The 23,729-nt window shown below is 40.1% G+C and overlaps 1 protein-coding gene across 1 annotated transcript in view; it reads left to right on the plus strand.

Moving 5' to 3' along the window:
* The window catches only part of LOC125467509 (NFU1 iron-sulfur cluster scaffold homolog, mitochondrial-like), a 34,849-nt gene extending 11,947 nt beyond the window's left edge, over window positions 1-22,902 (plus strand). Inside the window, exons 3-8 of the mRNA XM_048563460.2 lie at window positions 10,339-10,474; window positions 12,620-12,686; window positions 12,788-12,896; window positions 13,918-13,990; window positions 15,525-15,699; window positions 21,401-22,902. Coding sequence (XP_048419417.2) covers window positions 10,339-10,474; window positions 12,620-12,686; window positions 12,788-12,896; window positions 13,918-13,990; window positions 15,525-15,699; window positions 21,401-21,472 — 632 coding nt within the window. The 3' untranslated portion in view covers window positions 21,473-22,902. The remainder of the gene's footprint in view (window positions 1-10,338; window positions 10,475-12,619; window positions 12,687-12,787; window positions 12,897-13,917; window positions 13,991-15,524; window positions 15,700-21,400) is intronic.
* The last annotated feature ends 827 nt before the right edge of the window (window positions 22,903-23,729 follow it).

A 23,729-nucleotide genomic window follows, 5' to 3' on the forward strand; every position in this document is an offset into this window, starting at 1 on the left:
ATGACAGTCAATCCCAAACACCGTTATTTTTAATTCAAATGGCAACAGCAGTAAAAGATCATCATTCATAATAATGGAGAGAAAGCCTCTTTGCCTCCAGAAAGCTGCTGGGTTCTGATGATTAGATTGCACAGCATCAAAATAAACTCTTTATTTTGGCTCTCAGGTTGCACAAGTTGCAACGATCAACTCTTCATATCCAGTCTCAAGCAAATTTCTTCCTTGATATTCCTAAAATCTGAAAACAATACTGTAAGTCTCGTCAGCCCATGCCAGCTCTTTGAAAGAGGTTTCCAATTTGTTCCACTCTCCCACCACCAGGCTCCCTTCCCGAAACCCGTACAAAATTTTAATTTCAAGTACTCATCCAAATTCCTTCAGTGATATATTATTGAATCTGCTTCCCTCCTACTGATCCTGGTGCATACATTGCTGATCTCAACTTGCCATGTGAAAATACCGTTCCACAACGCATGCAATTTCTACTGGTTAATGTAACTAATATTCTCCAAACACCTCCAGCCACCGAAGGGATCAGCAACAAGGTAAAGGGATTAGGAAGATTGGGGCCTTGTTGCAGGGGGAAGATTGAAGAACTCGGGCAAAGATTATCTGGGCACCGTCCCAATTACAATGCCACCTCACACAGGCACCTGGATCTGGGTTAAGTGTGAAAGCAGATCATTTGTGAATGCCTTGTGGTAGTAGCCTAGGAAATATGGCCTGCAGCAGTAAGAGCTGCTGGAAAATAACCAATGGTCATACATACGGCCGCAGCTTGCCACATTGGCTTGGGTTAGCTACCATCGCATCCTACCTCCAGCTGCAGCTCAAAGTGGGAAATGAAGGGTTTGGAAGTGGGTTTAGATTGAGGATCAGATTATTCTGACTTTAATCCCTGACCCTATTCAAAATCATCTTTCTCTTTCAGTTGAATTTTTTAATAAATCAGGCATTAGGCAGGATAGACAGTCAGCCAGAATCCAGTTACAGTAGTGGACTAGGGCACAAATTAAGAAGAGTTGGAACACTTACCCTTGTTTGCTGGTGGTGTAACAAAGCCAAGTAAACTTGGATGACAATTTACATCCTCTGTTGGCAATAATTCTTGGTCCTAGAATGTATCTATTCAATCTCAGTTCAAACAAAACAAAGATCTTGAAATTGGCATTCACATTGAACGGGGCTAGAAAGATACCAATATCAACGTGGCATATGGGGGTTCTCATCCATGCCATGGGTTAAGTCATGTTCCAGACAGGGTGAAAAGACTTCAATCCATATCAAACCAGCTGCAACATATGTGAAATTTTAAAATGTACGTACTTCGCCAGTATGAACATATATCAATTTGAAAAGTTCAAACTTTGCTGAGAAAAAACCCCCACAAACCATGATAAAAGCACAGGTGGGGGCAAGCATATATGTGATAGTATCCTCAAATGTGACAAACAAGAGTTCCCCCTCACCCCTGAAGTAAAAAGCCACTTTCAATTTTAATTTTACACATAGAAAGAGGGGCGATTTTCATTTGCATATAGGATTAAAGTAGCAGCTGAATAAAAACAGTCTTTATACATAGAATTTCTTTTCATTAAAATTAAAGGTTTAATTAGGAAATTACTCTTTCAGGATCATATGCATTGTTTACCAGTAATTATGAACTTACATTGTTAAAACCCTAATTATGCTTCATTTAATAAGATGTAACTTTCTCAAAGGCTTTTACAGCAAGATTAATAATGCAAGAGCATTATTCTCCAGTTCAGTGAGTTCTAATAGATTGCATTTTGGGGGATCCTGAACAGTGCACTCTCTGGAGGAGGATTGAAAACTGATAGCAGTGTCTGCGTTTAACTTTAATGGGCAGACTGCAGAAGTTACTGACAGTTTCATGAGTAGTGCAGAATCTAGCTAATATGCTGTTTATAAATTTTCCTTCTTAAGAATAATTTTTCATTAATCTTGCAAAATGGAGCCATTATTATGTTTTTCCTGCTCCATTCTGAAGACCCCTTCTCAAATCAGTAGAATTGCCTCTCTTCCAAATGAATGTGTTGACATTTAATTTTTCTTTGCACCATTTCATAAGTATTTTAAAGCAAATTATATTATTGTAAACATTAATTCCTATGCTGTCTTAATGCAACAAAAAAATGCTAAATTTGAAGTAACATTGCACAGACAATGGTAGCAAGCTTGTAATTTGTCAGAATGCCCTTGCTTCTAATAGTGAGTAGAAGCCAGTGAACTTAATTAGTTACAGAAATAGCACTATATTTTTAAAAGTTTTCATAAAGATAAGTTAGTGTTACATATGATACTAAGCCTTTACGTGTTCTGGGTAACGATCTTGCATTCAACTAAATTTAATATATTCATTTGCCTGCGCAAGTTGTCTTGTGGTAGAAAATACTAATGCCTAACACTAGATGGCAGCAAAAAGTCACTGCCTCCAGGCTTTCCATACTGCTGATCATGCAGTAATTTGAAACACAGTAGTTTTCAAGAACTAGGGGCAGTTAATACATTCCTTGATTTATAACAAGGCACATAAACAACTTGAATCGTATTCTCTGTAGACAAGAATAAAATGGGATTTCTGTGCAACTTGGGGTTTTATGAGACCTAAAACACGCTATTGTTTGGACTGTGTTTAACAATTTGTATTTTCCATAACCTTGTTACTAAGTCTGCTTTGTGTCATTAAGTTTAGATTTTGCAGCTTAAGATGTAGCGTGGAATTCCTGAAATTTGAGAATTTGTAAGGAAGCAGATGTGTGAAAAAAGCATCATACAAAAGTTTTAGCATCCATTGGCAGAAAGTATTATTTCCATTCCAAACATATAGTCCCAAACATATGATCGGGTTTTTAATTCTACAGTAATTTGGTTTTTAATTAGTCAACTTCAAGGATTTTTAGGTATTAACAATGCTTTAGTTTTATTTTCATTGCTTATATGAACAATATAATTTTCCTGATAGTTTAGAAATTTGAGTATGTGCTGCTTTTAGCACTATTTGTATGGTTAACTTGTAGAAATTCTTTCTGCCTTCTTTTCCTCCTCAGTTAATTGCAAGATTATAAATTGTTTCTCTACAGAACTCTTCATGATAGATTTGTAATCTTGTGAACACTGAGTCTCCTGTGACTCATACTTCACCAGATGGTTATTCGACATGGTTCAGAGCTGACTGATTCACTTAGCCGCAACATCTGAGGTCCACATCAAAATGCATTATAAATATTCCCCTCCATTCTTAGTGCAAACACCAGTTGGCCCAAGTGACAGAAAAGTACCCTAATTAACACCTAAAACTCAGTACTTTTTAAATTAAACTTGTAGAAAAAAAGTTCTCTGCTGCTGTGTATGACTTTTGATCATTTGCCTGCTTTTACTGTCAGTATTGAAGTGTTGTCTGATCATTGCGTACGGAAGTGCAAAATTTACAAATTGGTGCTTCATTATCAATGGATTTTGTCAACAGTAGCTCGAACTTCCTGCTTCAGTTGAAGGATCCTGTTTGGTTTGGTTGTTGGGTGATATACTTTGTCTCAATAATTTTGCAGACAAAGGATATTATATACCAGTTCCAATTTGTTCTGAATACGAGGGGTGCAGGAAACCTTCCTAAAAGCATCCCAAATACTTCCTGTTCAGTTACACTTTAGTGCACCTTTGGCCCTTGAATAATGCTGGAAGAGGCATACACATGTATACATGAGCATTTTTGCGTTTACATATTAGGTCTTGCATCTGTATTGAATTCCTGCTGCCTCACTTTCTTGTGGCTCGGTTGTCTCTGAGCAGCGCTTAGCAAATTTCCATATTTATAATTACACTTACCATTATGTCTGCCTACCACAGGTACACTGTAATCCTTGCCAGTTGCAACTTCCGTGCCTATTCTTCTAGATGTGCTGTCGTTGCAGTATCCATTTTTCTTCTAGCTTTGGTCTTTGAGATTTTGAAATAATGTTTCTTTTGGCTTATGCAGTGGCCACTCCTCCAGGTCTTTCTGCTCTGTTTTAGTTTTCTGGATAAATTTTAGTCCTGTGAAAGCAGGAGATGCCCGTATCTATTTCTGACCTTTTGGAGACTGTTGTCTTTCTTTCATCATACCACATTCCCCACCTCCTCCCCCCACCGCCGCCCCCCTCCACCATCACTAGCCATTTCCTTTCACTGCTGGGCCACTACCTTTCTCTCATACCCTGGCTCCAATAACCACTTCATCCCTTGGTCATGCTGCTTTGCCTTTTCAGTCTTTCTACTTTCGGTCCCTGAGTTCCCCGGTACTGAACTTCATTGTTTTCACAAGCACATCATTTTGAAAATGCTATTAACACATGATGTATTTGCCAACATTATAACCACTCTTTGGAAACCATGCTACGGTGTGGCTCCATAAAGATTGATCACTGGCCAGGGGAAGGGGGTTATTTACATGGCAGAACTTTGCAGTGGGAGTGGAGACGTAAGGGCTGAGAAATAGTAAGATGGCCTAGCATTGCTTGGACAAAGAACAGAAATAAATTAACAGAATGGAATAGGGTGAATAGCAAACAGGGTGAGGGTAGGAAGGCTTTTGTACAAAATCCAAGGGTAGCAGTACAACAGACGAAGCACTGCAATGCATATCATTAAAAACAGTTATGATGAGTTAAAGTGTGCACGAATTTGCCCCTGAGGAGATTTTCCTGCAAGAATCCATTGGCAGTTCTGTTTGTGATCATCTTATTTACTTCAAAATCTTGCTTTTGAGTTTAGTTTTCTTTTGTCAATGTGTACTTTCCAAGTGTTGTTCCTGAAATTACCAATCCTCCTCCACCCTGGCCCCACTGGCCTAAACCCTGTACTTCAAAAAGGGCACTTCCCTCCTCCTAATGAGGAACTGACAGATTGAGTTTAGGGACCGAATTTACTGAACCATCCAAACGCCTTTGGGGAAAGCCTATTCATTGAAATATCAGGATGGTTCAATGTATATCCTGATATTGTGTAAACTAGGTTTGACACCGCAATAATTTTGCAACATAAAAGAAGCAAACTGAAGAGGCTTAAGCCTACCACCTCGACAGAGTCTTCTTTTATGTCAGATGTTGCATTTGGATTAAACTGGAACTTTGACTTCAGCACCAAAAAAAACTTTGCCGTGGCATTAAACTTACAGTGTAAATCTATCCTGAAATAGTTGAACGAGAAGGCATAGGAACTCTTTCTGGATAATACCATTTTTAATCGAGTAAGCAGATTTTAAGCAAAACCGTTTAAGATGTTGATTGCATTCCTAATGTTTTAAAAATTGCATATGAGATTTTTCCCCTTTTAATAGATATTTTGCACACATTCCATGCTGTTGTATTCAGACTCTCAGATCACTATACTATCCTTGGTTGTCACTATGGTAGAATTACTACTTTGGGACAGACATCTGGGCCAGCAACTGAGGGTAGGAGCAGGATACTGGTTTCTGATTGCCATTTGCAAATAGTTAATTAATGGTCTAGATGTTAAGGGAGGGCAAACCTGGTCTTAAGGTTTTAATGCCTTTGAATACCTTGTAGTTTAGGGACACATATGAGAAATGATTACTTGGACCAGTACTCCGAAACTGCCAACGATTATTGAACTGTACACCAAAAAAATACAGTAATAGAAGTTCAAAAATCAATTGCTTTTCTTAGTAAATTTCATTAATTAAAATTAACCATTCAGAACTAGTGATTCAGAGTGAAGCAAAGAACACGTCAAGATTGTTCTTGATTTCTGAAACAAAAATAAATCTTGGATGTTTCAATAAGACATTTGTATCCTATTACTGGCAAATCTGCTATGTTACTAAGGGTGAAACAATGTATTGTTCTTCTGTTGTTGAGGAAAAACAGCTCATGAAATAGCCAAATAAAAGGCTGCAGATATTCTGGCAATGATATTTTATGTTCCTGGGAAATAACTTTCATTTCATTCACTTGGGAAATTTTTTTTAATAAGATGTGTGAAATGTGTACTGGACAGATTCTCAAATAAAGAATCCATTGTATTTGTTAACAGATATTTTTATTGACGAGCAACTGATACTGTATGTCCAAGAATCATGTATTACATTTCCTTGATGAAGAAGAAATGACTAATCCAAGTGTCACTGCTCTACATAGCTTATTCTTGACATAACACAAAGAGCATAAATTGATTTAATCCAGTAATGTAAGAGTTTTTAAAAAAACTCTATTATGATCAGTTACCACTAATGTACCAGCTACTTTAGAACAGATTTGTTTTTCTATCTTGACCATTATGGGTGATTTAATATGACCTAAAATGAGGATTACTGTTATGAAGTGTAGATTATGTAGACTCCCATCCTGTTGGCTGTACATGGGAAACTTCTGTTGAAAACCTCATTTATCTTTGTATAAACATCAAGCCTTAATGAAAACTTTCAAAGAGAGTTAAAATACTGATGAGATCTATTGACTGCCTGTCATGGTACCTGACATCCATGTTAGTGAGTACGCAGCCTTTGCTATTGAGCTGTCATGTGCATGTTACCATATTGGTCCAAATGGCAGCAAAATGCCAGCAGATATTTAAAAGAACATTATTTTTAATTTGCATATTCATTAGTTAGCATTTACCCTTTGAAAGCATGAATGATGCCCTTGGTTAAGATTCAGTGGAAGCCTCAGTATAACAGTCAAGTGTGTTAGATTTAATTGATTTTGACTGATTTTGTTGTTCTGCTGTAGCGTGGCAGTCCTGTGTCTGTACGAGATGATATCCTGACTAATCATCGACATGCATTCTTCTTATTACTTTTTCAGCGGTGTGTGATATTTCTGTCAATGTGTTAAGGAACTTGTCTCTCCTAAAGCAACTTATCATACATCATTGTAGTGCTCATTGATGGCGTAAATCTCTGTTCAGCAAAAGGGTGTCAATTTGCATCAGAGATGCTGCAGAGCTTAAATACAACTTAATTCTTTTACCGATCTCATACTCGTGTACTTAATCATTGATCAAAATGCCATGATTAAAGTTACAGTGTAACTAAATCATTCACAGTCTGTATTGTAGATACTAATAACTTTGTACAAAGTTATTTTTCAATGTGTCATGTTGAAAAATGTCAAATGTGTGTTTTCCCATTAATTCCTTATATTTTATGTTTAAGATACATGGTGATTGTTTTTAATTGCAGTTAATACTACTTAAGGTTCATCCAATTCTGCTTTCGAGTCATAATCTGCTGCTTAAGTAGCAGCCACTAGGTGGTAGAGAAAGCTCATCAACTTCTCACCAATACGTGTAATGCCTTCACTTTGTACTATGTGTAATTAAGTCGTTGAAATATTATATGAAATCTCAAGTAATTTTGCTTATTTTAACAGGGCTTCTTTCATGAATTCTTTTATGAGAGAGAGCAAACTGTCTGTTAACGTGCAGAGAGACTCCAAAAAATGAAGCCACGTGCCAATATTGTTCAGATGTAAAGCAGGCCATATACAGTTTTTTTTGTGCTGTTCTCCAGTTATGAAGTAAATTGATTACTTGGCTGCTATAAACATTTCTGTTTAAAAACTGTTCTCAATGTGACCTCAAGCTCTGCAAGTATTCAAGTTCTAAGAAATATTCTTGTAACTGTTAGGAGGGAAAATGCAGATTTCAGCAGCACAGATACTACTGTGACTTGATGTTGACCTTGACTCTGTCAATTGACATCTAACATAACTGATACTTGGGACAATTGCTTAGCTATTGTTAACAATACCAACGACTAGGGAGAAGCACAGGTGGAATCAGTGCTGGTATCACAGGGCTGTCTGATTGTCCCAAATTCTCTGTCACTTGTTTAAACAGCAGATGAAGTGCACCTACTGATTGCAGCTGGACTGCAAGAGGCCAAATGTGTAACAGAGGATTATAACTCACTTTTTATCCACTTGGAGTCCACAAAATGGTCCACCAAGCTTGCTAGGAAAACAAAATAAATGCTTAAATGACCTTGAAAATTGCTTATTGCCTAAGGCAGGACTACAATACTAGTTTTTTGTCAGTAACCTACAGCAGATTATAGTTTCATTTCTATAGTCTTATTAATTGCATATAAACTAATTAGTTTAAGCTGCAACAGCTTTTATTTAATAGACAAACCTGACCTCACTTCTGCAGCAATACCGTCACAAACACAGCAGTGAGAATAGGTGATTCTTCAAATATATCTAATATTGGTATTGATCAAGGAATCTTCAAAATTAACAACAATAACTTTCATTTACATAGCACCTTGTGTACATCGATGCAGCGCTGTGCTTCAGCACTTAATGGAGGCCAGGTCTGTTTGCGTAGAAGTGAAAAATCCTATGACAGGATTCAAAGAAGCCTAGGCAGATCTCTTGGTGTCCTGGCCAGCATCATTTCCTTATCAACACCTTCTAAACTGACAGACTGTGATTTATTAATTTGCTGTTGGTCGGGCCATGCTATTTCAAATTGGCTGCTACATTCAGCCATATAATAGGGTCAACACTTCATCAATCAGTTACTCTGCTAAACTCAATATCACACTTCAGTTTGAAGAAAAGAACTTTACGGAGAGCTGGTAGTTCTGGTAACCTGTTGTACCTCAATGAAGTAATGTATTACGGACACATTAACTGAAAGGAGTTACATCGCCGCTATTTAAATAAAAAGTGCCAAATTTTGTTAATCAGACTGAATTCTGAATTGTAATTTATGGTGTTATTTACCCAAAAATACAAGCAGTTGTCTGTAATGGGTGATGTTCTGAAATGATGGGCAGGCCTGGAACCAAATCTATTAGTTTAGTTTATTTCTGTTTTTTTTTGCCAATTCCTGGCAAAATAGATGTAATAGAGTCAATTATATACTCTAAGATATCCAGGGTATTCCAAAAAAGTTTCTCAGTTCGCATGTACTTAGATATTGCAGCCTGTGCCTTAAGAGAAATATTTAACTTCCGGCAATCCGTTCAATAATGGATATGGATTTATCTCAGCGGCTGATGTAGGTATTACAGGCAACAGCCTGTAGTAAATCATTTCCTACCAAGGTGTGAAGTTGTGATTTTGCTGCATCCTGTTGGAAATTTGCTGCTTCTGCCAGATATTTACACACTCCAGGAACATTCACGTTTGTAGAAACTGGGCACTGGTCTTAAAATCTGTATACTTCTTCAGTTTTTGTGTACCACCGTAACACTAGTGCTGTAACTTGTAAAACTCAAGGTGCAAATCATAAACATCATAAAAACAGTATACTCCCATTTATTGTTTCACTGTCCAACTTTTCCTTTGAGATCACGTCAGTTTGGAACCCCACCTTGTGCTGGGTTAGAGCCTTGGAAGTCAAGATATTGATAGATTCCATGCAAGTCAGGAAGCTTAGGGATCTGCACCTGTTGACTGAGGCTATCCTGAAATTCATTAGTTTTTGGAGGAAGGAAATAGAGTATTACCTGTTCTTGCAGAAGAAATGGAATGTTATTTATGCTTGAAGATGTCCCAATTTTAAAATTCTTGGCTAGGCACCTTGATGATCAATTGATTCTAGCAGTCATAGAGTCATATAGCGTGGAAACAGAATCATCAATCCAACCAGTCCATGCCAAATGTAATCCCAAACTAAAGTAGTCCCTCCCAGTTGCTATTAGTGGTGCAGCTAAGATGTCAGTTTCCTAGAAAGACAATTCACTTTGTCTTTACCTTACCAGATACAGTTGTCTCATATCCAAATAAAAATTGTAATTTTTAAAATTTGCTTTCGAATTCTAATTTTCAGCCCTTACACTATTCCTGAAAGTGGTTGCTCTGCTCATTAACAACAACTTTGCTATAGAACCTATTTTTAAAAAAATTGGTATTTTAAGTCTCCTTTTAGAAAGTCTAGAAAGAATGAGCTTTCAGAGTAGGTTTCCAGCTGTATGTATTTCAATTTGATTGGCAGCCTTTCCAACACCTATGAATATTAGCTGCACACAGCCCCACCTGCAACGTGCAATACAGTAATTTGCTGAGGCCCCTTCGATAACTTCTGAACGTGTGACCTTTAACTAGCTAAAAAAACAAAGGATTGACCTCTTCCTGCTATATGTTAAAAGCACGGTTTTACTTTACAGGACAGGTTGACCATGCAGTTAATTGCAACATAAGCAATTGAGGCCCGATGTAATGTACACTAGTGCATACCCACACCTCTCAGTTACTGCTTACTTAAATGCAACAAAACCTGTGAATACATCAACTAATGTAGTATAGAGTGTATTTTAGAGCTCAGCTTTAGTAAATATTTTTTAATATAATATTTTCTTTATAGTACGATTCATGGCGATACAGACCCAGGACACACCAAACCCCAACAGCTTGAAGTTTCTTGTTGATCGTCAAATCGTGGCATCGGGGAGCATAGATTTTCCAAATGTCAGTGCAGCTCATTGCTCACCTCTAGCCAAGTAAGTATAACAAATGAGTTTTAAACTAGGCTCAGACTGCAAGATGTAGGCCCTTAAGGAATGGTACAAAATTTGATTTTAGGCCCTTTTATCCTGCCATGATATCCCAAACCATTTCACACACAATTCAGCATGTTTCAAAAATATTCACCCCTGCTCGAGAGAAAACAGCAGTCAGCTAGGTCACGCAAATACCGACAAAATAAATGACTCCATAATACAGACTAAGGGGAAACAGTTGACTTGGACTACACCGAGGTAGATCAGAAAACTTTCTGCTTTTATGTGACAATACAGTCTTGATTTCACTTCTCATCTAAAAGATAATGCATTCAACAGTAAGCTGCACAATAGCACTGAAGTGGCAGGCTACATTATGGGTTCAAGTCTCTGGAGGGGACTAATCCCATGATTTTCTGACTATCTGTGCTTCCACTGATCCACACCTGCCATATATTGTGAGCTTTAGACATACAAATAGGTTATGAATCTATGGGTTGGAATATAAAGGGCTTAGCTTATATCTGAGATATGGCAAGTGCTCTTTTGAATGCCATATGGAGTGCCTAATATTTCTTCAAGTTTCTGCCAGAATGTTCAGGTACGTCTGGCTAAGGAAACCATAATTTTCCCATTATTGATTTCATCTCTCATTAACTCTGCCACTTCACTTCTTTCTCCTTGTTACTGTTTCTAAAGATTGAATACTCTTGAATGTTCAATTTCCAGCTCGGGACAGCCCACAGCCATGCCTCTGCAATTGCAATTATATCATCCCCATTTACAATTATATCATCCCCATTTACAACTAGTTGAACTGTTAATTTTGTCTACCTATTGCAAGCGTGCTCTGCACTCAGATACAGTGCCTTTAGCCTTGTCTTTTTGACATAGTCACAGTTTGTTTTTGTACTGTGGCCCTATTTGCTGCTAGTGTTAGTTTCCTCAGCTTACATTTTTGCTTTGTGCTTTTCTGTCTCTGTCTCCCTTCAGAATGCCCTGCAGCCATTCAGTGACATCCTTGAACTTGTCATTATGGAGACAATATGCCATTCTGGTACCACAGAAATTTCCTTAAAATAGAATCCTCCATGATGACTGCTCTCACACTTCTTTGCTTTCTGTTTTCTTTCCTTCCTGTATTAAATATGTAACTAGGAACATTTCTTATTCCTTATGTCTTCAGACACTGTTAATCTAAACACCACAGTGTTTGCATGAAAGACTGGACTGATCTTATTTAACAAGACCATCACTCATCCTACACTAGCTTTCAGTTCCTCTTGAGGTGCTTATGTTTACCCTGCAATATCACTTCTGTGTATTTTCAAAATTCACCTCTCTTGTTCAGCTTTTCTCTAAAGAAATATCTCTAACCTGGGCTCCTTAAATCTCAAGATAGAGAAAGAAAAAGGGAATGAAGCACCTCCTTTCCTCTTTAACCAAACTCAATACAATACCAGAGATAGTAAGAACTGCAGATGCTGGAGAATCTGCGATAACAAGGTGTAGAGCTGGATAACACAGCAGGCCAAGCAGCATCAGAGGAGCAGGAAAGCTGACGTTTCGGGCCCAGACCCTCCTTCAGAAAATGAAGAAGGGTCTAGGCCCGAAGCGTCAGCCTTCCTCCTCCTCTGATGCTGCTTGGCCTGATGTGTTCATCCAGCTCTACACCTTGTTATCTCAATACAGTACCACTCTGTACCAAAGCATTTGACCCCTTTTTTTAATACTACTGGGACTCAGATTACCATCTTAACAGGCAGTTTCAAATACCTTTTAATTACTTAATTTCATTTGCTGTTCAGCAGAAAACCTGATTTTTCCTGAATAGGCCCCAAGCCTCGAACTATCCTTAGAGTTACAATAGTATTCTTAAGTAAAATGCTAAATTGCAGGATGCATGAAGTCATAGGTTTTATATATGATTAATCCTTAGCATCTAAAATACACTCCTTTCACCAAACTCGCAGTGTTTCCTCTCTGCACCTGACCATTCCTATAACCTAAGAATTATGTTTGTAATATGGTGTGTACAATGAACAGAAAATAATAATGGCTTTTAAGTATTTAATATTGATTATAAAAAGCAAGTTATTTAGACTTATGGAGCAAGTAGTTATATGATTATATATTCTTTTTCAGGCAGCTATTCCAAATAGAAGGGGTTAAAAGTGTGTTTTTTGGCCCTGATTTCGTAACAATAAACAAGGTGAGCATCACTGTCACCCTTATTATTTTGTTTTGCTTGTTATGTAAAATATGAACATAGTGTTGCAGGGTTAATTTAATTAAAGTATTAAATATTCACAGGAAAGTGAAGTGGAATGGAACATGCTTACACCTAAAGTTTCAACAGTCCTTGTAGATTTCTTTGCCAGTGGTCTTCCGTTAATAACAGATGGACCACAATCTGATTCTGGTAAGGATTTGCCTTTGTGCTTTTGAGAAGCTTGGATTAGAACTGTGAACCATGCAGAACATAGCGAGACGATTAGTCCATTATTGTAGTGATCTTGCCTAAACTCCTTGGGCATCAAGATATAATTTATTAAATAATAACAGCTAGTTACAGTGTAAGTTGATATGTTATAGAGTCATCCAAGAGGACTGGATGTTCACAGGTCCACATGGCGGCGTCATAATGGGTCATGATGTGGAGGTGCTGGTGTTTGGCTGGGACGGACAAAGTCAAAAGTCAATCGACACTAGGTTATCATCCAACAGGTTTGTTTGAAATCATAAGCTCTTGCTCTGAAAGTTTGTGATTTCAAATAAATCTGTCAGACTATAACCTGGCATTGTTTGCCTTCATCACAATGGATGGTCTAAGATGGACTCCGCAGTATTGATCTGTTCAGACCACTCGCAATGCCCAGCAATAACCTGCTTACTGATACTCCATTTGGGTTCTGCCACCTATTCAGCTCCTGCCCTCATTGCAGCTGAACTTCGGACAGGGAGTAAGAGTGATTGCTGTTGTCATTGAGGCTGCATGTGTCCAAGTAGCACAGGCAAACCTGAAATCAGTGTAAATTTCAGGGGAGCTCTCCATTGGTTGGAGATGTACCTACTGCAAAAGTAGGTGCAACTGGAAATAGAACAGTACTAAAACCAGCAGGGGCAGGAAATATTTGTCTGTCTATTTGTGGCCTGTGGTCTATATCAATCTTATACAGATATACTTTACCATTGAAAATAATTTCCAGTGAAATTTTACTTCTGATGGCTAAGATTGATACCTCTAGGAAGGGTCACTCGACCTAAAATGTTAACTCTGCTTTCTCGCCACAGATGCTGCCAGACAGGCTGAGCTTTTCCAGCAATTTCTTTTTTTGACATCAGTAGAGATCATTGTAAGAAATGTTGATTTTTGTTGGAAATGGGAAGAGGTCTATTTGTATGATATTTTATCTTTTTTTAACTTTTTTTTAATCATTTAGTTCCTTCAGAGGAAAGCGAGGAGGATGATGAAGTGGTTGCAATGATTAAGGAACTACTAGATACAAGAATAAGGTCATTGATCATTTATGTATGCTTTTTCTATTTGTTCTTCTGATGTGATTGGGCACCATTTGTTGTCCATCTCCATTTGCCCTGAGAAGGTGATGGTGCATCTTCTTGAATGACTATGATTATAGCACAGTCACTATGGTATTAGGCAAAACAATTATAGAATATTGATCCAGGGACAGCGAGTGTCAAGTTGTTAATTGTTGGTTAGTGGAAGGCATGGCTGGTAGACTAGCGTGCCCTTGTCTCTGACCCCTCTCTCTGCAACCCCTATCCTGTAAGAAGAAAAACTAGCCTCTCATGTCTGGATCCCCTGAGAAGTGGATCTAGACTGGCAGGCTTTAGGACCCAGATACTGCTGGCCTCCGATTGGCTGGCAGCTTCTGCTGGCCCAGGGTGCCAGCAACAAGGGCTGTAATAGGATGAGGTACTTGTCTCCCACCTATCCGTTCCTCCCATCTCACTGACCAATCCCCACCACTGCCTACCTTGCTCAGCCCAACATCCCCTAAATCTATTTATTTCAGAGCCCCCTGCCCCACCCCCATTTCTGAAGCAGTGCCCCGACCACCCCCCTCCCCCATTTCTGAAGCAGGGTCCCGACCCAAAACGGCAGCTTTCCTGCTCCTCTGATACTGCCTGGCCTACTGTGTAATCTGTAATTGAATGAGGTACTTGTCCTCGCTCACCTATCAGCTCTCAATGAGCTGATTGGTAGGTGATCTGGTGACTCGTTGCACCAATGGTAGCAGCATGTTAGCCACCACTTAATATCCTTGCCCCATACTTCTTAAAGGAAAAAGGAGAAAAAAGCTCATACAGTGAAAACTAATTTGAGTATTAGATTAGATTCCCTACAGTGTTGAAACAGGTCCTTTGGCCCAACAAGTCCACACTGCCGCTTGAAGCAGCCCACCCAGACCCATCCCCCTATTACCCACACACCCCTAAACACTATGTGCAATTTAGCATGGCCGATCCACCTCGCCTGCACATCTTTAGACTGTGGGAGGAAACTGGAGCACCCAGAGGAAACCCGTTGCAGTCATGGGGAGAATGTGCAAACTCTGCACAGACAGTTGCCCAAGGCTGGAATCGAACCCAGGTCCCTGGTGTTGTCAGGGGTGTTGTGAGGCTGCAGTGCTAACCACTGAGCCACTGTGCCGCCCCATTATTTAGATGTATGACAGAACAGCACCTAAGAATCACTTTGGACTAGCTCCTGGAGAATAGATCTACTTCAGAGGCATTGTAAAGCACGGCTGAGGAAGGAGAATTTCCATTGTTCTAAATGTCAAATGTTTAATCATGTCTGTAGTTTAAAATGGAAGTTGCCTGTTGAATAGTGTTTAGTCAAAGTTGATTTTAGTTAGCGTGTTACAGTAAAAGTCTTCATACTTGAATTTTCATTGTGCAACCATTTCAGCCATTCACTGGAAAATTAAATTAGTCTTAAAAAGTTATCAGTATTTATGAGATTGTCATAAATGATATCAATAAAAAAAATCTGAGAAGCTGTCTCTATCTCAATTTGCAGGCCTACTGTGCAGGAGGATGGAGGAGATGTCATTTTTAAGGGTTTTGAAAATGGTGTCGTAAAGCTGAAATTGTCAGGTTCTTGCACTGGTTGCCCTAGTTCAGTTATTACGTTGAAGAGTGGAATCCAAAATATGCTACAGTTTTACATTCCAGAAGTTGATGAAGTAGTACAGGTGAGTTGTTAATTGATTTGCTGATGACATTCCTTCAGACTGTCAAGTTGATAGGCTTGAAGTCTGGATGGGATTGGTGCATTGCGCCAAATTATCTCTATAGAAATATTGTTTTTCTAACAGTTACATAAAGAAAATTCATTTGATTAAAAAAACAACAGAACATAAGCACTCAAAATACCAGGATGCCAAGTGTTCATTTTCAAAATGTGAAAAGGTGGGATATTACTGTGTCTGAAGACACTGTGGATTTAACATAGGGATTTTGTGTTGAAGTACACAAGCTTCTGTAAGCGAATGTAATAAATAGTTTAGAGCAGTCTCAATCCATTTTTGAATTACGTACTGTAATTTGTTAGTATTTCCATTGTTACCAAGTTGATTAGAGTGGCCATTTTATGAAATTGACATGACAGTCCGATATAATGCAGAGACAGCTTTTCCTGACAGCAACGTGAACACCTTTTTAGGGAGAGTAAAGGAAGCTTTACTCTGTAGCTGCTCTTGTAATTTATTCATCATTATTGATACTGAGTGCTCAAAATGAGAGAGTGTCCCTTTCCTAAGCATTTCTCTCATCAACTTCAGATTTTCTTTTAAGGGTGGTATTGGGCCCCTTTTGACACATAAGTTGCATCATAACTTACTGGTCTAGTATCTGCCTCAAAATGAAAATTCAGTTTGCAGTGAACAGTAGTCTCTATTATATCAATCTGAAGCTTCTAATCTTATAAAATCTCGTGCCCGTTTGAAACGTGACATAAAATTTGTAAATTACTGAGAGTTCTTAAAGCTACTTTGCTATACACCCCCTACGCTATCCCTGCATTTCCCACCCTAGACACTATGGGCAATTTAGTATGGTCATTCCACCTAACCTGCATATCTTTGGACTGTGAGATGAAACTGGAGCATCAAGAGGAAACCCACGCAGACACGGGGAGCATGTGCAGACTTCACACAGACAGTCACTTGAGGCTAAAATTGAACCCAGGTCCCTGATGCTGAGGTAGCAGTGCTAACCACCGAGCCACCTTTGTTTTTAAGATTGCCTCGTGTGGAAACAGGCCATTTGGCCCATTAAGTCCACACTGACTCTCCAAACAGCATCCCACCCAGACCACACCCCCACTCTATCCCTGCATTTCCCATGGCTAATCCACCTGACTACACGTCCCTGGACTATGGGCAATTTATCTTGGTCAGTCTATCTAACCTGTGCATCTTTGGACTGTGGGAGGAAACTGGAGCACCCAGCAGAAACTGATGCAGACACATAGAGAACGTGCAAGCTCCACGTAGACAGTTACCCAACACTGGAATCAAACCAAAGTCCCTGCGTGCTGTGAGGCAGCAGTGCCAGCCACTGTGCCACCCCTATTGCTTTCATTAATTTAAATAATTGGATGATTTTAGGGGTTTTGTGTCCAACCAGTCATGACCAGTATATTTAATAAAATGTGAGGCTGGATGAACACAGCAGGCCAAGCAGCATCTCAGGAGCACAAAAGCTGACGTTTCGGGCCTAGACCCTTCATCAGAGAGGGGGATGGGGGGAGGGAACTGGAATAAATAGGGAGAGAGGGGGAGGCGGACCGAAGATGGAGAGTAAAGAAGATAGGTGGAGAAGGTGTGGGTGGGGAGGTAGGGAGGGGATAGGTCAGTCCAGGGAAGACGGACAGGTCAAGGAGGTGGGATGAGGTTAGTAGGTAGCTGGGGGTGCGGCTTGGGGTGGGAGGAAGGGATGGGTGAGAGGAAGAACCGGTTAGGGAGGCAGAGACAGGTTGGACTGGTTTTGGGATGCAGTGGGTGGGGGGGAAGAGCTGGGCTGGTTGTGTGGTGCACCCTCCTGCAAAAATTCCATCCCCTATTCCCAATTCCTCCGCCTCCGCCGCATCTGCTCCCACGATAAGACATTCCACTCCCGCACATCCCAGATGTCCAAGTTCTTTAAGGACCGCAACTTCCCCCCCACGGTGATTGAGAACGCCCTTGACCGCGTCTCCCGCATTTCCCGCGACACATCCCTCACACCCCGCCCCCGCCACAACCGCCCCAAGAGGATCCCCCTCGTTCTCACACACCACCCTACCAACCTCCGGATACAACGCATTATCCTCCGACACTTCCGCCATTTACAATCCGACCCCACCACCCAAGACATTTTTCCATCCCCACCCCTGTCTGCTTTCCGGAGAGACCACTCTCTCCGTGACTCCCTTGTTCGCTCCACACTGCCCTCCAACCCCACCACACCCGGCACCTTCCCCTGCAACCGCAGGAAATGCTACACTTGTCCCCACACCTCCTCCCTCACCCCCATCCCAGGCCCCAAGATGACATTCCACATTAAGCAGAGGTTCACCTGCACATCTGCCAATGTGGTATACTGCATCCACTGTACCCGGTGCGGCTTTCTCTACATTGGGGAAACCAAGCGGAGGCTTGGGGACCGCTTTGCAGAACACCTCCGCTCAGTTCGCAACAAACAACTGCACCTCCCAGTCGCAAACCATTTCCACTCCCCCTCCCATTCTCTTGATGACATGTCCATCATGGGCCTCCTGCACTGCCACAATGATGCCACCCGAAGGTTGCAGGAACAGCAACTCATATTCCGCCTGGGAACCCTGCAGCCATATGGTATCAATGTGGACTTCACCAGTTTCAAAATCTCCCCTTCCCCCACTGCATCCCTAAACCAGCCCAGTTCATCCCCTCCCCCCACTGCACCACACAACCAGCCCAGCTCTTCCCCCCCACCCACTGCATCCCAAAACCAGTCCAACCTGTCTCTGCCTCCCTAACCGGTTCTTCCTCTCACCCATCCCTTCCTCCCACCCCAAGCCGCACCCCCAGCTACCTACTAACCTCATCCCACCTCCTTGACCTGTCCGTCTTCCCTGGACTGACCTATCCCCTCCCTACCTCCCCACCCACACCTTCTCCACCTATCTTCTTTACTCTCCATCTTCGGTCCGCCTCCCCCTCTCTCCCTATTTATTCCAGTTCCCTCCCCCCATCCCCCTCTCTGATGAAGGGTCTAGGCCCGAAACGTCAGCTTTTGTGCTCCTGAGATGCTGCTTGGCCTGCTGTGTTCATCCAGCCTCACATTTTATTATCTTGGAATCTCCAGCATCTGCAGTTCCCATTATCTCATGACCAGTATATTTAGCAGGTTTCAGCTTTATAACTCCATATGTAATTTATTCATTTAAAAATTTGAATTTGGCCCCTAAGCTGTTACTTGATGTTTGCTGCATCCAGTTAATGATAATAAAATGTGAGGCTGGATGAACACAGCAGGCCAAGCAGCATCTCAGGAGCACAAAAGCTGACGTTTCGGGCCTAGACCCTTCTTGGAATTCTCCAGCATCTGCAGTTCCCATTATCTCCAGTTAATGATTGTTAGTTTTGTCCATTTACTCAATTTACTTTCACCCTGCTCTTTGCTCCTGGATTGCTCCAAATTGTGCTTAGTAGCCTGGCCTTTCCATTTATTTTGCTTACCACTGCCAGCTTTCACTGTTTGTAATTTTGTTCTCTGATAATGATGTGTATCATCTGCTGCAGGGCCTTCCAAACGATTTCCAATATGATCTCAGTTGAATATTCGAAAATGATTGTGACTCCGGATCCCAGTCAAATCAAAGCAATAATAAAGCAGCATAATAATATTAGCTATATAATTATTAAAGTTTGCAGATCAAGGTACAATCCATCCTAAAAATATGAAAATATCTGTTTTAATGTGCTTTGTAAAACTGTTATTATTTAAGGAACTCATGTAGGTTTCAGCCAAACTTCCTTTATTCACCACAGAAGATTCAATGAAACTCCTGTTCCTCCTCCTCCCTTACCCCCACTATTTCCAACACAAAGGTAGGTGTGCAGAAACTTACACACTGTAACCATGTCATTTTTCCTTATGCCCCCCCCCCCACACACACACACACACACACACACACACACACCACACACAACAGCCCCTCACTGCTTTGCCAATCAAGTAGAGTAATCAGCCCCTCCTTTTCCCTCTCTCACATGTGCGCGCACACATCAATCGTCATCTCCCTGTAAACACACACACTGCACAAGCCTTGCCTCCTGTACAGGATCCAGCTCCCAGTGCCTGCAAAGCAAACTTGCTAGCCAGGGCTGAAGAGCCTTTTTACAAAATACGAACAAGGAGCAGAAAGGCGGTACTGTGGCTTTGCGGTTACCGCTGCTGCCTTAGAATACCAGGGAGCCGGGTTCATTTTTACCCTCCAGTGAGTATCTGTGTGGAGTTTGCACATTGTCCCTGTGCCTGTGTAGATTTCCTCCGGTTTCCTCCCAAAGTCCAAAGGTGTGCAGGTTGGGTGGATTGGCCATGCTAAATTGCCTGTAGTATCTAGGGATGTGTAGGCTAGTTGGATTAGCCATGGGAAATGCAGGGTGACAGGCATTGGGTGGGGGTGGTGAGTCTGAGTGGGATGCTGTTTGGAGAGTCAATACAGCAGAAGAGGAAGCCAACAGTCACTGCTTAGCTCAGTTGCTGGACTTTTCTATTCTTTTCTTCTGCACTCTGGACATACCAGTCAGTCACTTAGTTTTGTCTCACTGCACCAAGTCAGTAGACAGACCTTGCAGGCCTGCATAGCTCTCACTAAGGTTAACAAGCACTTTGGGCTCATTGTCCCTCCCTTTGCTGTTTCGTAGCTCCAATTCACTAGGTCAGGGCTGTCCCACCAGACCATCCAGGCTGGGCAGCTTCCTTTCCCAAGTTACCATGGTAACCTTGGAAGACAGGGAGTTCTCAGGCTCAGAAGCCATCCATGCAGTCTGTTTGGGAACTGTTGCAGGACTGAAAGTCATGCCAACTTGTAGCACTAATCCATTGTTCATGGAAAACTAGTTTCTTCTGAAAGAAAACATTAAAAAGCAAAATACCACATGCTGGATCTGAAATGAAAACCAAAGCGTTGGAGAAACTCAGTAGGTCTGGCAGCATCTGTGCAGAGAGAAACAGCACAGCAACCTAATTCTGACTATCCTCAGCTATGTTTAACATCTATTTTCTAACATGATTCCTTTTTAACTACTATTAGCACTCTCTCTTTGTCTTTTATTCTGGGCACCATTCACTTCTCCCTTCCCCTTTTGTTAACAACACAACCACCATCATTTTCCAGCCCCATCTAGTTTTGAAGAATAGACACAGGGAATTCAAAATGTTAACTCTTTCTATATCCATGTATGCTGTCAGACCTGCTAAGTTTCTCCAGCACTTTCTGTTCTTATTAAGAACGAAAATTCATACCTGCTACTGTTTTCAGCTCTAAGCCTTGCTTTCATATTCATGACCATGTTTTCTTGTTATTAAGGTAGCTTTATTCCTCAATCTTAAAAGTATTGCCAGGTCTCTTCCAATATTGTCTACTTACACGTTGATCATTTTCATAGTCCTCGTTTCCCAACTGTGAAGTTGAGGTTAATAGTCTTCAAAACCTAGTTAGTCCTGCTGTAAAACAAATGTTGTATACTTTGTGTGATGAATAAATTGATCAACAGTGGCTTATAAAATGTATGTTTCGTTAACCATTATTTTTCTGGAAACTTGACATTTTTGTTTCCAGATTAAACTTGTTGATATAATGAACAATTTAGACCTTCATGGATGGTTTTGGTACCCATTCCTTTGATTTTTTTTTTACGACAGGTCCAGGATGAAATAGATGAAGCCAACATTAAAGCATTTGAAGAATTAGAGAAAAAGCTAAAAGATATGTAAAGTCATTACCTGAACTTTTCAAGATTGAAAACTGTGACTTTATCAAAATTTCCCCTGTGATGACAATTAGATTTGATTGTGTCACTGAACCCCAATCATTGTTTTTAAGTGTAATGCATATTATAGAAAATATTGACAGTGTAGAATTGGTTGCTTTTCTCTTTCTTTCTGTTGTTTGGCATCTCCTTTTTTCTAACTTTTTTGCAGTTCATCTAACATCTGAGTGGAAGAAGATAGGCAAATTCCACTCCTGTACCAGCTTGTGAGAAAAATGCTGTTCCCTGGTTGCACCTTGATATGTTTTGTTCTGAAGGGAAAAAAGCACTGTAATATATTTTTCCCCCAAATCTCCTGTGAGATGAGATGGTGTTAGCCCTGATCTGTTTTGGGTCATTCACGTGCATCATGACTAATCTTTGGATCCAAGTGCTGTTCAGTTTTTGATAGCATGTGCACCAAAGTCACAGTGATATGAGCTGAATATTCGGATAATTATTTGACCACTCGGTTCCAGGTTCTGGAATTTGTTATTATCCTTATGCACTGTCTACACAATATTGAAATTTTCCTTGTTAGCTTCTGAACTCAACATAGCAAAGAAGTCTGAGCTACAAAGCTCAAAATATTGTGGTTACCTGTCAGCATGGTACAATAGTATTTTGGGGCACAAGACATTGGCTGTCCCATCAAAAAGAAAATATGTTAAGCACCATGTAAAATGAGGGAGCAAGTGCCATGGAAGGAAAACATGTAAAATGTAGTCCTGCTGGCATTGTGTACATGTAAAGTAAATACAAGACTTATTTTTTGATGTATGGAAAATTTATTTCTATAAAAGGCTGAAGGGTAAGAATGTTTAATGTAAATAAGTTAAAGAAAATTAGCAATTTGCAATGTTTAATAAAATCAATTTTTGGACACTAAGCTCTTTACACTTAAATGTCTGCTGTACATTTTGGCTGTACACTAAAAATGTGCAGAAGGAGTACACCATTAAGTATATTTGTTACAGTCCAACTAATAGTTTACATTTAAAATTATTCTGATTTTATTACAGAGAAACCTTCTGGCAAAATGCGTTTAGTGTTTTTGTTTTCCGTTTAGTTCAACAAACTCCATCTTGCTGTTACGTATTTTGCCAGGTTACAATTACAGATTTTTCAGGATAGAACTTAATAGCGCAACAGCCTGTGAAAAGTAAATCCAGTTTAACAGGTTTGGCGCTGCTTCAGAACAATTATTTTAACTTCATTGAATTGAAATTAAAGATCACTTGAACTGGAGCAAATTTTAAATTCTTCACAAGCTGAAACTACTATTGACTGTGCAATACTTTGTTTTCTTACGTTGTAAGTAGTGGCGAAGCATGGAAGTAAAAGTTGTAAAAAGAAGTATATTGTTAAAATTGAAATAAATGTGTTGCAGCTACAGTACGTTTTGAGTTTTATTTAAAGGTGACATTACATCCATCACCATCAGCCACTGGAGATGACTTCATGGACTGTGTTGATAATTTCACTGTTGTGTAAAAACAATTCATAGGATCTGGGTATTGCTGGTCTGGTCAGCTATTGTTGCCCACCTTGAACTAAAACACCCTCCTAGACTAGGTTATAGGACAGTTAAGACATTATTGTGGATCTGCAATTTGGGAACATCCATGGTAGGATTATGAATCCTTCGACCTACAGCCTGGTTCTCCAGATTACTAGGCCACTAATATTACCAGTACACCACTCTGTGTTCATTCACTAGATTTGGCGTCATACCTTTAATTTGATCAAAGTTTTGCTGCCATTGTATGTAGCAATCCAATGACACATTAGACCAGCTCAGCAAAGTGACTCAATCATAGGATTAATTCTTTGTTGGGGGCTTCCTAATACATTTATACAAATTTCTGAATATCACCTACATTTAATGTTCAACGTGTGCTTTTCTTGATATTTTGCAGACAGAATCATGACTTCGTTACTTGAGCACAAAAATTGTTGTTTTCGACAGGTGGGTAAATGAAATGATAGTAGTTTATGTCATAAATACCTTTTGTTATCTTCAAATTAATCTCAAACTAAACCAGTTCAGGAGATCAATGACAATAATATACAGAGACAACTACTTCTTGGTATTTCAGGTTGATCCTGTCAAAATCTGGCTCAATTCCTTCAAAACGCATTCCACCCAATTCATTGCAGAAGGCATTTAACTGTTTCATAAACTGTCCTTGTTATTGTCTTCATTTCAAAGGGACGGTGGG

This window comes from Stegostoma tigrinum, chromosome 37 (assembly GCF_030684315.1).
Source record: "Stegostoma tigrinum isolate sSteTig4 chromosome 37, sSteTig4.hap1, whole genome shotgun sequence".
NCBI classification, from domain to species: Eukaryota; Metazoa; Chordata; class Chondrichthyes; order Orectolobiformes; family Stegostomatidae; genus Stegostoma; species Stegostoma tigrinum.